This window comes from Anomaloglossus baeobatrachus, chromosome 2 (assembly GCF_048569485.1).
Source record: "Anomaloglossus baeobatrachus isolate aAnoBae1 chromosome 2, aAnoBae1.hap1, whole genome shotgun sequence".
NCBI lineage: Eukaryota > Metazoa > Chordata > Amphibia > Anura > Aromobatidae > Anomaloglossus > Anomaloglossus baeobatrachus.
In genome coordinates, this window is record NC_134354.1 from 476,900,592 (window position 1) to 476,915,872 (window position 15,281).

The 15,281-nt window shown below is 53.2% G+C and overlaps 1 protein-coding gene across 1 annotated transcript in view; it reads left to right on the forward strand.

Moving 5' to 3' along the window:
* The window catches only part of NUP88 (nucleoporin 88), a 155,212-nt gene that overhangs the window by 82,428 nt on the left and 57,503 nt on the right, over window positions 1-15,281 (forward strand). Inside the window, exons 10-11 of the mRNA XM_075336385.1 lie at window positions 3,816-3,920; window positions 4,541-4,699. Coding sequence (XP_075192500.1) covers window positions 3,816-3,920; window positions 4,541-4,699 — 264 coding nt within the window. The remainder of the gene's footprint in view (window positions 1-3,815; window positions 3,921-4,540; window positions 4,700-15,281) is intronic.

Consider the following 15,281-nt stretch of genomic DNA (forward strand, 5'->3'; position numbering starts at 1 on the left):
ACAGATACTCACTGCGGGCGCTGCTCTGCTCGACATGGGGCTGATTCAAATAATGGCACCCAAAGTTCGCTCATGTGCAGATGAGAGCTTGAGCCGAGAGCTCGATCTGCGCATGTGCCAATTCTAGGCGCCATTATTTGAAGAAGTACAAAAAAGAAACAAAACCGCTCACCACTGCAGAGACAAGCCTGAATATATCCTCCTGTTAGTCCCCTTTGGTCCGGCACGGATTACTGCAGCAAGCCGAGAAGATAATAGAAGAAAGCAGTGGAAAAATCCAGCTGGACTCCAAAGGGTTAAATAAAAATGCTTCTTTATTTATTTCAACTCTATTAAAAATATATATCCATGTCTCAAGTAAAGACACCGGCTTGTTCACACTGATGCATGGCAGATGTATACTACTACGCGTTTCGGCGGAACGCCTTCCTGAGGAGCATTTTTAATCGAGTTGATCTAAATAAAGAAGCATTTTTATTTATCCCTTTGGAGTCCAGCTGGAATTTTCCACTGCTTTCTTCTATTATTTGAAGAAGCCCTCACTGCCGACATCTTCAGAATGGCTGGTAATTTACCGCCCGCAGAGCGGCCCCGCACAAATTGGAGTGGGATCCCGCCTGCACACCCATAGCGTTGCCCCTGCCTTCTTTGACCCCTCTTCACCACCACCCAGTCAGCTACATTTAGATTTTAAGATGCACCCCTTATTTTCTTTCCAAATTTTTGAGAGGTAAAGCGTGTCTTTTATAATCCGAAAAATATGGTACACCTCTTGCCTTATTAAATATACAGGTGGAAATAGTATTTTAAACTCTTAAAAATGGAAACTAGTCTGTGCAGATGCTGATCTTTGCATTCCCGGGAAGTAGCTAGTTTGCTAGGGAAAGGTGCGGTGAGTCAGAATTTATTATAATACTAGAAGGTGGCCCGATTCTACGCATCGGGTATTCTAGAATTTACGTATTGTGTAGTTCATGTATGATTTTTGTTATATATATGTATATATATGTAGATGTTGTTGTGTGTAGTTACCAAGTGTTTGTGTAGGGGCTGTACATGTTCTGGGTGTTGTCTGGGTGTGATGGGGGGTGAGAGCAGTGTTGTTTGTGTGTTGCGTTGTTTGTGGAGCGCTGTGTGTGTAGCGTTGTGTGTGTGTGTGTGTTGCGCGGTTTGTGTGTGTGTGGTGTGTTTTGGGGGGGAGGTATGTTTTGTGCAATGTGTGTGTTGTGCGGTATGTGCGTATATTTGTGTGTGCAGCGTTGTCTGTGTGTGGGTGTCTGTGTAGGGCAGTTGTTTGTGGTTCCCAGTGTGTGTGTGTGTGGTGTGTTGTGCAGTGCGCGCGCGCGTGTGTGTGTGTGTTGGGGGGAGGTGTGCACTTCCCATCGTGCTCCATCCCGCATGCAGCGCACTCCCCATCGTGCTCCATCCCCAATGCAGCGCACTCCCTATCATGCTCCATCTCCCATCCTGCGCACTCCCAAACGTGCTCCATCCGCCATGCTGCGCACTCCGAAACGTGCTCCATCCGCCATGCTGCGCACTCCCAAACGTGCTCCATCCGCCATGCTGCGCACTCCCAAACGTGCTCCATCCGCCATGCTGCGCACTCCCCATCGTGCTCCATCTCCCATGCTGCGCACTCCCAAACGTGCTCCATCCGCCATGCTGCGCACTCCCAAACGTGCTCCATCCCCTATGCTGCGCACCCTCTATCGTGCTCCATCTCCCATCCTGCGCACTCCCAAACGTGCTCCATCCGCCATGCTGCGCACTCCCAAACGTGCTTCATCCGCCATACTCCGCACTCCCCATCGTGCTCCATCCCCCATGCAGCGCACTCCCCATCGTGCTCCATCGCCTATGCTGCGCACCCCCCATCGTGCTCCATCTCCCATGCTGCGCACTCCCAAACGTGCTCCATCCGCCATACTCCGCACTCCCCATCGTGCTGAATCCCCCATGCTGCGCACTCCCAAACGTGCTCCATCCGCCATGCTGCGCACTCCCCATCGTGCTCCATCCCCTATGCTGCGCACCCCCCATCGTGCTCCATCTCCCATGCTGCGCACTCCCAAACGTGCTCCATCCGCTATGCTGCGCACTCCCAAACGTGGTCCATCCGCCATGCTGCGCACTCCCAAACGTGCTCCATCCGCCATACTCCGCACTCCCCATCGTGCTGAATCCCCCATGCTGCGCACTCCCCATCGTGCTCCATCCGCCATGCTGCGCACTCCCCATCGTGCTCCATCCCCTATGCTGCGCACCCCCCATCGTGCTCCATCTCCCATGCTGCGCACTCCCAAACGTGCTCCATCCGCCATACTCCGCACTCCCCATCGTGCTGAATCCCCCATGCTGCGCACTCCCAAACGTGCTCCATCCGCCATGCTGCGCACTCCCAAACGTGCTCCATCCGCCATGCTGCGCACTCCCAAACGTGCTCCATCCGCCATGCTGCGCACTCCCAAACGTGCTCCATCCGCCATGCTGCGCACTCCCAAACGTGCTCCATCCGCCATGCTGCGCACTCCCAAACGTGCTCCATTTGCCATGCTGCGCACTTCCAAACGTGCTCCATCCGCCATGCTGTGCACTCCTAAACGTGCTCCATCTGCCATGCTGCGCCAGCATCAGCCTCTCTGCCTGCAGCATCAGCCTCTCTGCCTGCAGCATCAGCCTCTCTGCCTGCAGCATCAGCCTCTCTGCCTGCAGCATCAGCCTCTCTGCCTGCAGCATCAGCCTCTCTGCCTGCAGCATCAGCCTCTCTGTCCCCAGCATCAGCCTCTCTGTCCCCAGCATCAGCCTCTCTGTCCCCAGCATCAGCCTCTCTGTCCCCAGCATCAGCCTCTCTGTCCCCAGCATCAGCCTCTCTGTCCCCAGCATCAGCCTCTCTGTCCCCAGCATCAGCCCCTGTACAGTACTCACCTCCGTGACAGCCCTGTCAGTTCGGGGAATGCGCGGGGGGAGGTGGGCGGGGCCAGAGCTAACGTGCGTTGCGTGAGGGGGGCGGGGCGTGGCGTGGCCGAATTGCCAATGCCTGCAGGGTGCCGGGGCGAGAGGCCAATCTGTGGGGGGGGCGGAGGCTGGGCAAGCGGCTGGCCAATCCGTGTGGGGGCGCAGCCTGGGCGAGCGGCCAATCGGTGTGGGGGGGCGGGGCCATGGCGAGCCCAGCGGCCAATCAGCTTTGTGTCACCGGAAGGACACAATGTCACCGGAAGGACACAATTTTGAAGCATGGCAGACAGACAGACAGAATAAGGCAATTATATATATAGATAAGGCAATTATATATATAGATGGCAGCTATTTAGATGAGTGGCTGTCTTGAGTTATTCATGGATTACTCCAGTCTGATAAAAAGGTGCTGCTCTCATACAGTTTCTGTGTTTTGATTCTCATTAAGGGGGTTTCCTGCTTTTTTACCCCTTTTCTGACATGCATGTACCCTAACGGGGCGAATAGACGATAGTTGTTTATGAACCCCTTTAAGAGTATCAATCAAAGCAAAGAGCCACATCATGAATCAAGGTCTCATATGGGTCACACCGGATAGGCCATAATGGGAACCTCCCAGTGTGGCCACTGAGACAGCACACTCCAAAAGATATCAAAAACAAAAGAGCACTAGGAGTATTGAAGCAATTAATGTAAATTTATTAAATGTGAATAAATAGAGTATGTAACACATCAAACAGTCTAGCGTTAGAATGTGGTCGTCTTACCCTACTTTTATGGAAAATCTGAGCAGTTATTACTTTAAAGTAAGAGATATGTCTTTATTTTTTTAATTAATATGCTTTTTCTTTTTCTAGGCTCCCTGCACCCATTCAAGGATTTTGGATTGTTTCTGACCTTTCTCTTGGGACTACTATGATTTGCCTCACTAATGGCTATGAATGCATAACAAGACCATTACTGTAAGTGTAAAAATCATATATTTTACTAAATTTAAAGGGATTATCCGGAAGTTTAGGATTTTACTTGCTATGGGGCTAAAAACATTCCGGAAGGTTGTTGCTAGCTACCTACCTGTTCTATACCTGCAACAATTTGTCCTGGCTTGGAGCGGTCACGGACAACACCTATTAGCTATTTCCAGGTAACGTCCCATCGCCAGAGCAGCTTTCTCTTCCTGTCTGCTTTGTCAACTGGGTGTCACTGGCGACGTCATGCTGATTGACAGCCGGCTCCCCATAGTTAAGCATCGGGTAGGTGGCTGTCATTTAGCATGGTATTGGTAGTGACGCATGTAGACAGTGGAAGAGAAGCTAACTTGTACGAGAAACAGAAGAATCACTGGCAGGAGTGGTCCTTGACTGCTCGGAGACAGAACAGATTGGCACTGGGAAAACAGGCAGGTAGCTACCAACTACCTGCCGGAAGGTTCTTACTTGCCGTGTCAAAAAAAACGTCAATGTCCTGTATAATACCTTTTTTAATAGCTCTTACCATTCCAGGTGCCTATGATTTAATTAATAATGAATTGCCTTTTGTGTCATTTTTTACTTTTTTTTTTTTTTTTTTTTCCCCTGTTCAGAACAATTATTCGACCACCATCACCACCTCTTCTCTGCTCCAAGGTTGACAGCCATATCACAGAGTCTGTACCTCATGTCCTGGAAGATGTGAAAGGCCCATTTGAAAATCACATTCGAAACATTCTTCTTCGTACCTCTGCAAATCCTTTACTTCTAAAGTGAGCAAATATGGGGTGAATTTTTTTTTTTTTTTTTTTTTTTTTTTTACACTATTTTTACTACTTGTTTAGGGTAATCATAACAGCCTATTTTCTTTGGCGCTCCATTGGGAGACCCAGACAATTGGGTGTATAGCTATGCCTCCGGAGGCCACACAAAGTATTACACTAAAAGTGTAAAGCCCCTCCCCTTCAGCCTATACACCCCCCGTACTGCTACGGGCTCATCAGTTTTTATGCTTTGTGCGAAGGAGGTCAGACATCCACGCATAGCTCCACAGCTTAGTCAGCAGCAGCTGCTGACTATGTCGGATGGAAGAAAAGAGGGCCCATAACAGGGCCCCAAGCATGCTCCCTTCTCACCCCACTCTTGTCGGCGGTGTTGTTAAGGTTGAGGTACCCATTGCGGGTACGGAGGCTGGAGCCCACATGCTGTTTTCCTTCCCCATCCCCCTTAGGGCTCTGGGTGAAGTGGGATCCTATCCTGAGGACTCTGCTGGATAGGAGCCGAGTATCGTTCAGGGACATGGCCCTGCTACTTTGAGGTACTCTGTGTCCCCGTGGGGACCGCACACAGCAACACTCCAGCATTGCTGGGTGTGCTAGTGCACCGGGGACCGCGGCGCTGACTGCGTTTGTGCCTTTACACACTGCAGCGTCGCTGAGTGTGTTAGTGTATGGGGACTGCCGCGCTGACCGCCGCTGCCATTGTTATCACTGCGGCGCGGCTGGGACTGTTAGTGCGCCGGGGACTTCCGCGCCGACCGCGCTTATACGGCGGCCGCGCTTATAATTTAGTCCCCGGCTTTTGCGGCCTAGTCTCATTCTTTTCCCGCCCCCAGACCTGCCAGTCAGGGGAAGGGCGGGACGCTGTAAAGGACGTCAGCAACTAAGGCTGGAGCATGCTTTGCATACTCCACCCCCCTCACTGTGCACAGTGGGGCACCAGATTCCCGCACTTTCTAGGGCACGCCCACGGCCCCCTCCTCTCCTCAGGACGCCGGCAGCCATTCCTGTCAGCTCTGCTAACGCTGGAGAGGGGAGACAAGCTCAGGGAGACCCAGGCAGGAATTCTGGTGACCACACAACCGCTTTGCGCGGGCGGTAAGCAGCACCTGTGGTGCTGGCCCCACTAGTGCAGAAGTGTACTTATAGATTATATGATTATAGGCTATACTTTACACTGTATGGTGCACGGTTGTTTATTTGGCTATATACCCTCCTGTATTGCTCAGAGGAGACAACAGCATGTCGTCCACAAATAGCAAGGGTGCCAAAGCACAGACTTACTATGCTGCCTGTGCAGCATGTACGGCTATACTGCCGGCAGGTTCCACTGACCCTCATTGTGTGCAATGCTCGGCCCCTGTGGCACTTACTCAGCCGGAGCCTCTGCTAAGGGTGGCCCAGGGAGAACCACCTGTTAACACTGTCCAGGTGACAGGGACGGAGTTTGCAGTTTTTACTGAAAGACTTTCTGAGACTATGGCTAAGATATTAGAAGCCTTGCAGTCCAGGCCGGCATCTCAAGCCATGGGCACTGTGGAATCATTGCCCCCTGGCCCCCCTCAGTTGGAACAACAATGTTCTCCCGGGGTGTCTCATAGATCCCAGAGTGAGGTCTCTGACATAGAACGCAGCCCCAGACCGGCTAAGCGAGCTCGCTATGAAATCCCCTCGACATCATCACATTGTTCAGGGTCTCAGCGAGAGGACTCTCTGTATGATGAAGCGGAGGTAGCTGATCAGGATTCTGATCCTGAAGCCGCTCTCAACCTTGATACTCCAGATGGGGACGCTATAGTGAATGATCTTATTGCGTCCATCAATCAAATGTTGGATATTTCTCCCTCAGCTCCTCCAGTGGAGGAGTCAGCTTCTCAGCAGGAGAAATTCCGTTTCAGGTTTCCTAAGCGTACGACGAGTATGTTTCTTTGTCGCTCCTAATTGGGAGACCCAGACAATTGGAGACCCAGACAATTGGGTGTATAGCTATGCCTCCGGAGGCCACACAAAGTATTACACTAAAAGTGTAAAGCCCCTCCCCTTCAGCCTATACACCCCCCGTACTGCTACGGGCTCATCAGTTTTTATGCTTTGTGCGAAGGAGGTCAGACATCCACGCATAGCTCCACAGCTTAGTCAGCAGCAGCTGCTGACTATGTCGGATGGAAGAAAAGAGGGCCCATAACAGGGCCCCCAGCATGCTCCCTTCTCACCCCACTTTTGTCGGCGGTGTTGTTAAGGTTGAGGTATCCATTGCGGGTACGCAGGCTGGAGCCCACATGCTGCTTTCCTTCCCCATCCCTCAATTAGGGCTCTGGGTGAAGTGGGATCCCATCGGTCTCCAGGCACAGGAGACCGTGCTCCATCCACAGCTCCTGAGGACCCTGCTGGATAGGAGCCGAGTATCGTTCAGGGACATGGCCCTGCTACTTGGAGGTACTCTGTGTCCCCGTGGGGACTGCGCACAGCAACACTCCAGCATTGCTGGGTGTGCTAGTGCACCGGGGACAGCAGCGCTGGCTGCATGTGTGCCACTATACACTCAGCGTCGCTGAGTGTATTTGTGTAGGGGGACTGCCGCGCTGACCGCCGCTGCCATGGTTATGCCTGCGGCGCGGCTGGGACTGTTAGTGCGCCGGGGACTTCCGCGCCGACCGCGCTTATACGGCGGCCGCGCTTATAACTATAGTCCCCGGCTTCTGCGGCCTAGTCTCATTCTTTTCACGCCCCCAGCCCTGCCAGTCAGGGGAAGGGCGGGACGCTGTACAGGTCGGCAGCACTGAGGGCTGGAGCATGCTTTGCATACTCCACCCCCCTCACTCTGCACAGTGGGGCACCAGTTCCCGCACTTTTCTGGGTCACGCCCACGGCTCCCTCCTCTCCCCAGGACGCTGGCAGCCATTCCTCTCAGCTCTGCTAACGCTGGAGAGGAGAGACAAGCTCAAAGAGACCCAGGCAGGAATTCTGGTGCCCACACAAACGCTTTGCGCAGGCGGTAAGCAGCACCTGTGGTGCTGGCCCCACTAGTGCAGAAGTGTATTTATAGTTTATATGATTATAGTCTATACTTTACACTGTATGGTGCACTGTTGATTTGTGGCTATTTACCCTCCTGTATTGCTCAGAGGAGACAACAGCATGTCGTGCACAAATAGCAAGGGGGCCATGGCACAGACTTACTATGCTGCCTGTGCAGCATGTACGGCTATACTGCCGGCAGGTTCCACTGACCCTCATTGTGTGCAATGCTCGGCCCCTGTGGCACTTTCTCAGCCGGAGCCTCTGCTAGGGGTGGCCCAGGGAGAACCACCTGTTAACACTGTCCAGGTGACAGGGACGGAGTTTGCAGTTTTTACTGAAAGACTTTCTGAGACTATGGCTAAGATATTAGAAGCCTTGCAGTCCAGGCCGGCATCTCAAGCCAGGGGCACTGTGTTATCATTGTCCCCTGGTTCCCCTCAGTTGGAACAGCAATGTCTTCCCGGGGTGTCTCATGGATCCCAGGGTGAGGTCTCTGACACGGACCGCAGCCCCAGACCGACTAAGCGAGCTCGCTATGAAATTCCCTCGACATCATCACAATGTTCAGGGTCTCAGCGAGAGGACTCTCTGTATGATGAAGCGGAGGTAGCTGATCAGGATTCTGATCCTGAAGCCGCTCTCAACCTTGATACTCCTGATGGGGACGCCATAGTGAATGATCTTATTGCGTCCATCAATGAAATGTTGAATATTTCTCCCTCAGCTCCTCCAGTGGAGGAGTCAGCTTCTCAGCAGGAGAAATTCCGTTTCAGGTTTCCCAAGCGTACAAAGAGTATGTTTCTGGACCACTCTGACTTCAGAGAGGCAGTCCAGAAACACCGAGCTTATCCAGATAAGCGTTTTTCCAAGCGCCTTAAGGATACACGTTACCCTTTTCCCCCTGACGTGGTCAAGGGCTGGACTCAGTGTCCCAAGGTGGATCCTCCAATCTCCAGACTGGCGGCTAGATCCATAGTTGCAGTGGAAGATGGAGCTTCACTCAAGGATGCCACTGACAGACAGATGGAGCTCTGGTTGAAATCCATCTATGAAGCTATCGGCGCGTCTTTTGCTCCAGCATTCGCAGCCGTATGGGCACTCCAAGCTATCTCAGCTGGTCAGGCGCAAATTGACGCACTCACGTACGTCTGCGCCGCAGGTGGCGTCCATAACCTCTCAAACGTCGGCATTTGCGTCCTACGCTATTAATGCTGTCCTGGAATCTGTGACCCGTACGGCGGTTGCAGCCGCCAATTCGGTGGTAATACGCAGGGCCTTGTGGCTGCGGGAATGGAAGGCAGATTCGGCTTCCAAAAAGTGCTTAACTGGATTGCCATTTTCTGGCGACCGTTTGTTTGGTGAGAGATTGGATGAAATCATCAAACAATCCAAGGGAAAGGAAACATCCTTACCCCAAGCCAAACCAAAAACACCCCAACAGAGGAGGGGACAGTCGAGGTTTCGGTCCTTTCGGGGTGCGGGCAGGTCACAATTCTCCTCGTCCAAAAGGCCTCAGAAGGATCAGAGGAACGCCGACGCATGGCGGTCTAAATCACGCCCTAAAAAGACCGCTGGAGGTGCCGCTACCAAGGCGGCTTCCTCATGACTTACGGCCTCCTCACACCGCATCCTCGGTCGGTGGCAGGCTCTCCCGCTTTTGCGACACCTGGCTGCCACAAGTAAAAGACCGTTGGGTGAGAGACATTTTGTCTCACGGTTACAGGATAGAGTTCAGCTCTCGTCCTCCGACTCGATTCTTCAGAACATCTCCGCCTCCCGAGCGAGCCGAGGCTCTTCTGCAGGCGGTGGGCATTCTGAAGGCAGAAGGAGTGGTGGTCCCGGTTCCTCTTCAGCAACAGGGTCACGGTTTCTACTCCAACCTGTTTGTGGTTCCAAAGAAGGACGGGTCCTTCCGTCCTGTTTTGGACCTAAAACTGCTCAACAAACACGTAAGGACCAGGCGGTTCCGGATGGAATCCCTCCGCTCCGTCATCGCCTCAATGTCCCAAGGAGATTTCCTAGCATCGATCGATATCAAGGATGCTTATCTCCACGTACCAATTGCTCCAGAGCATCAGCACTTCTTGCGCTTCGCCATAGGAGACGAACACCTTCAGTTCGCGGCACTGCCGTTCGGCCTGGCGACAGCCCCAAGGGTTGTCACCAAGGTCATGGCTACAGTAGTTGCGGTCCTCCACTCTCAGGGTCACTCAGTGATACCTTACTTAGACGATCTGCTGGTCAAGGCACCCTCTCAAGAGGCATGCCAACACAGCCTCAACGTTACTCTGGAGATTCTCCAGAGTTTCGGGTGGATCATCAATTTTCCAAAGTCAAATCTGACACCGGTCCAATCACTGACATATCTTGGCATGGAGTTTCATACTCTTCCAGCGATAGTGAAGCTTCCGCTGGACAAGCAGCGTTCACTACACACAGGGGTACAATCTCTCCTTCAAGGTCGGTCACACCCCTTGACGCACCTCATGCACTTCCTGGGGAAGATGGTGGCAGCAATGGAAGCAGTCCCTTTCGCGCAGTTTCACCTGCGTCCTCTTCAATGGGACATCCTACGCAAGTGGGACAGGAGGCCGACGTCCCTAGACAGGAACGTCTCCCTCTCTCAAGCAACCAAAGCTTCCCTTCGGTGGTGGCTTCTTCCCACCTCATTATCGAAAGGGAAATCCTTCCTACCCCCATCCTGGGCGGTGGTCACGACGGACGCGAGTCTGTCAGGGTGGGGAGCAGTCTTCCTCCACCACAGGGCTCAGGGTACGTGGACTCAGCAAGAGTCCTCACTTCAGATCAATGTTCTGGAGATCAGGGCAGTGTATCTTGCCCTAAAAGCGTTCCAGCAGTGGCTGGAAGGCAAGCAGATCCGAATTCAGTCGGACAACTCCACAGCGGTGGCTTACATCAACCACCAAGGTGGGACACGCAGTCGGCAAGCCTTCCAGGAAGTCCGGAGGATTCTGCTGTGGGTGGAAGCCACAGCATCCACCATATCCGCAGTTCACATCCCGGGCGTAGAAAACTGGGAAGCAGACTTTCTCAGTCGCCAGGGCATGGACGCAGGGGAATGGTCCCTTCACCCGGACGTGTTTCAGGAGATCTGTTGCCGCTGGGGGATGCCGGACGTCGACCTAATGGCGTCACGGCACAACAACAAGGTCCCAACATTCATGGCTCGATCTCAAGATCACAGAGCTCTAGCGGCAGACGCCTTAGTTCAGAATTGGTCGCAGTTTCAGCTTCCTTATGTGTTTCTTCCTCTGGCTCTGTTGCCCAGAGTGTTACGCAAGATAAGGGCCGACTGCCGCCGCGCCATCCTCGTCGCTCCAGACTGGCCGAGGAGGTCGTGGTACCCGGATCTGTGGCATCTCACGGTCGGCCAACCGTGGGCACTGCCAGACCGACCAGATTTGCTGTCTCAAGGGCCGTTTTTCCATCTGAATTCTGCGGCCCTCAACCTGACTGTGTGGCCATTGAGTCCTGGATCCTAGCGTCTTCAGGATTATCTCAAGAGGTCATTGCCACTATGAGACAGGCTAGGAAACCAACGTCCGCCAAGGTCTACCACAGGACGTGGAAAATATTCCTGTCGTGGTGCTCTGCTCAGGCGTTTTCTCCCTGGCCATTTGCCTTGCCCACTTTTCATCTCAATCAGGACATCTCCTTACCCTCGTTTTGTCCTCATCCAGTTCACCAATGTGAAAAGGATTTGCACTTGTTAGATCTGGTGAGAGCACTCAGAGTCTACATTTCTCGTACGGCGCCCCTGCGCCGCTCCGATGCTCTTTGTCCTTGTCGCTGGCCAGCGTAAAGGGACACAAGCTTCCAAATCAACCCTGGCTCGGTGGATCAAGGAACCAATTCTCGAAGCTTACCGTTCCTCGGGGCTTCCGGTTCCCTCAGGACTGAAGGCCCATTCTACCAGGGCCGTGGGAGCGTCCTGGGCCTTGCGACACCAGGCTACGGCTCAGCAGATGTGTCAGGCAACTACCTGGTCGAGCCTGCACACTTTCACGAAACACTATCAGATGCATACCTATGCTTCGGCAGATGCCAGCCTAGGTAGGCGAGTCCTTCAGGCGGCAGTTGCCCACCTGTAGGACGGAGCCGTTACGGCTCTATTATGAGGTATTATTTACCCACCCAGGGACTGCTTTTGGACGTCCCAATTGTCTGGGTCTCCCAATTAGGAGCAACAAAGAAGAAGGGAATTTTGTTTACTTACCGTAAATTCCTTTTCTTCTAGCTCCAATTGGGAGACCCAGCACCCGCCCCTGTTTTTGTATACACATGTTGTTCATGTTAAATGGTTTCAGTTCTCCGATATTCCTTCGGATTGAATTTACTTTAAACCAGTTTATAATTTTTTCCTCCTTCTGGCTTTTGCACCAAAACTGATGAGCCCGTAGCAGTACGGGGGGTGTATAGGCTGAAGGGGAGGGGCTTTACACTTTTAGTGTAATACTTTGTGTGGCCTCCGGAGGCATAGCTATACACCCAATTGTCTGGGTCTCCAATTGTCTGGGTCTCCCAATTGGAGCTAGAAGAAAAGGAATTTACGGTAAGTAAACAAAATTCCCTTCTTCTGGACCACTCTGACTTCAGAGACGCAGTCCAGAAACACCGAGCTTGTCCAGATAAGCGTTTTTCCAAGCGCCTTAAGGATACACGTTACCCCTTCCCCCCTGACGTGGTCAAGGGCTGGACTCAGTGTCCCAAGGTGGATCCTCCAATCTCCAGACTGGCGGCTAGATCCATAGTTGCAGTGGAAGATGGAGCTTCACTCAAGGATGCCACTGACAGACAGATAAAGCTCTGGTTGAAATCCATCTATGAAGCTATCTGCGCGTCTTTTGCTCCAGCATTCGCAGCCGTATGGGCACTCCAAGCTATCTCAGCTGGTCAGGCGCAAATTGACGCACTCACACGTACGTCTGCGCCGCAGGTGGCGTCCATAACCTCTCAAACGTCGGCATTTGCGTCCTACGCTATTAATGCTGTCCTGGACTCTGCGAGCCGTACGGCGGTTGCAGCCGACAATTCGGTGGCAATACGCAGGGCCTTGTGGCTACGGGAATGGAAGGCAGATTCGGCTTCCAAAAAGTGCTTAACTAGTTTGCCATTTTCTGGCGACCGTTTGTTTGGTGAGAGATTGGATGAAATCATCAAACAATCCAAGGGAAAGGAAACATCCTTACCCCAGGCCAAACCAAAAACACCCCAACAGAGGAGAGGACAGTCGAGGTTTCGGTCCTTTCGGGGGGCGGGCAGGTCCCAATTCTCCTCGTCCAAAAGGCCTCAGAAGGATCAGAGGAACTCCGACGCATGGCGGTCTAAATCACGCCCTAAAAAGACCGCCGGAGGTGCCGCTACCAAGGCGGCTTCCTCATGACTTACGGCCTCCTCACACCGCATCCTCGGTCGGTGGCAGGCTCTCCCGCTTTTGCGACACCTGGCTACCACAAGTAAAAGACCGTTGGGTGAGAGACATTTTGTCTCACGGTTACAGGATAGAGTTCAGCTCTCGTCCTCCGACTCGATTCTTCAGAACATCTCCACCTCCCGAGCGAGCCGAGGCTCTTCTGCAGGCGGTGGGCATTCTGAAGGCAGAAGGAGTGGTGGTCCCGGTTCCTCTTCAGCAACAGGGTCACGGTTTCTACTCCAACCTGTTTGTGGTTCCAAAGAAGGACGGGTCCTTCTGTCCTGTTTTGGACCTAAAACTGCTCAACAAACACGTAAGGACCAGGCGGTTCCGGATGGAATCCCTCCGCTCCGTCATCGCCTCAATGTCCCAAGGAGATTTCCTCGCATCGATCGATATCAAAGATGCTTATCTCCACGTACCGATTGCTCCAGAGCATCAGCGCTTCCTGCGCTTCGCCATAGGAGACGAACACCTTCAGTTCGCGGCACTGCCGTTCGGCCTGGCGACAGCCCCAAGGGTTTTCACCAAGGTCATGGCTACAGTAGTTGCGGTCCTCCACTCTCAGGGTCACTCGGTGCTACCTTACTTAGACGATCTGCTGGTCAAGGCACCCTCTCAAGAGGCATGCCAACACAGCCTCAATGTTACTCTGGAGACTCTCCAGAGTTTCGGGTGGATCATCAATTTTCCAAAGTCAAATCTGACACCGGTCCAATCACTGACATATCTTGGCATGGAGTTTCATACTCTTCCAGCGATAGTGAAGCTTCCGCTGGACAAACAGCGTTCACTACAGACAGGGGTGCAATCTCTCCTTCAAGGTCGGTCACACCCCTTGAGGCGCCTCATGCACTTCCTGGGGAAGATGGTGGCAGCAATGGAGGCAGTCCCTTTCGCGCAGTTTCACCTGCGTCCTCTTCAATGGGACATCCTACGCAAATGGGACAGGATGCCGACGTCCCTAGACAGGAACGTCTCCCTCGCTCAGGCAACCAAAGCTTCCCTTCGGTGGTGGCTTCTTCCCACCTCATTATCGAAGGGGAAATCCTTCCTACCCCCATCCTGGGCGGTGGTCACGACGGACGCGAGTCTGTCAGGGTGGGGAGCAGTCTTTCTCCACCACAGGGCTCAGGGTACGTGGACTCAGCAAGAGTCCTCACTTCAGATCAATGTTCTGGAGATCAGGGCAGTGTATCTTGCCCTAAAGGCGTTCCAGCAGTGGCTGGAAGGCAAGCAGATCCGAATTCAGTCGGACAACTCCACAGCGGTGGCTTACATCAACCACCAAGGTGGAACACGCAGTCGGCAAGCCTTCCAGGAAGTCCGGCGGATTTTGATGTGGGTGGAAGCCACGGCCTCCACCATCTCCGCAGTTCACATCCCGGGCGTGGAAAACTGGGAAGCAGACTTTCTCAGTCGCCAGGGCATGGACGCAGGGGAATGGTCCCTTCACCCGGACGTGTTTCAGGAGATCTGTTGCCGCTGGGGGATGCCGGACGTCGACCTAATGGCGTCACGGCACAACAACAAGGTCCCAACATTCATGGCTCGATCTCAAGATCACAGAGCTCTGGCGGCAGACGCCTTAGTTCAGGATTGGTCGCAGTTTCAGCTTCCTTATGTGTTTCCTCCTCTGGCACTGTTGCCCAGAGTGTTACGCAAGATCAGGGCCGACTGCCGCCGCGCCATCCTCGTCGCTCCAGACTGGCCGAGGAGGTCGTGGTACCCGGATCTGTGGCATCTCACGGTCGGACAACCGTGGGCACTGCCAGACCGACAAGACTTGCTGTCTCAAGGGCCGTTTTTCCATCTGAATTCTGCGGCCCTCAACCTGACTGTGTGGCCATTGAGTCCTGGATCTTAGCGTCTTCAGGATTATCTCAAGAGGTCATTGCCACTATGAGACAGGCTAGGAAACCAACGTCCGCCAAGATCTACCACAGGACGTGGAAAATATTCCTGTCGTGGTGCTCTGCTCAGGGTTTCTCTCCCTGGCCATTTGCCTTGCCCACTTTTCTGTCCTTTCTTCAATCCGGATTGGAAAAGGGTTTGTCGCTAGGCTCCCTTAGACAAGTCTCTGCGCTCTCTGTGTTTTTTCAGAAGCGCCTGGCCAGACTC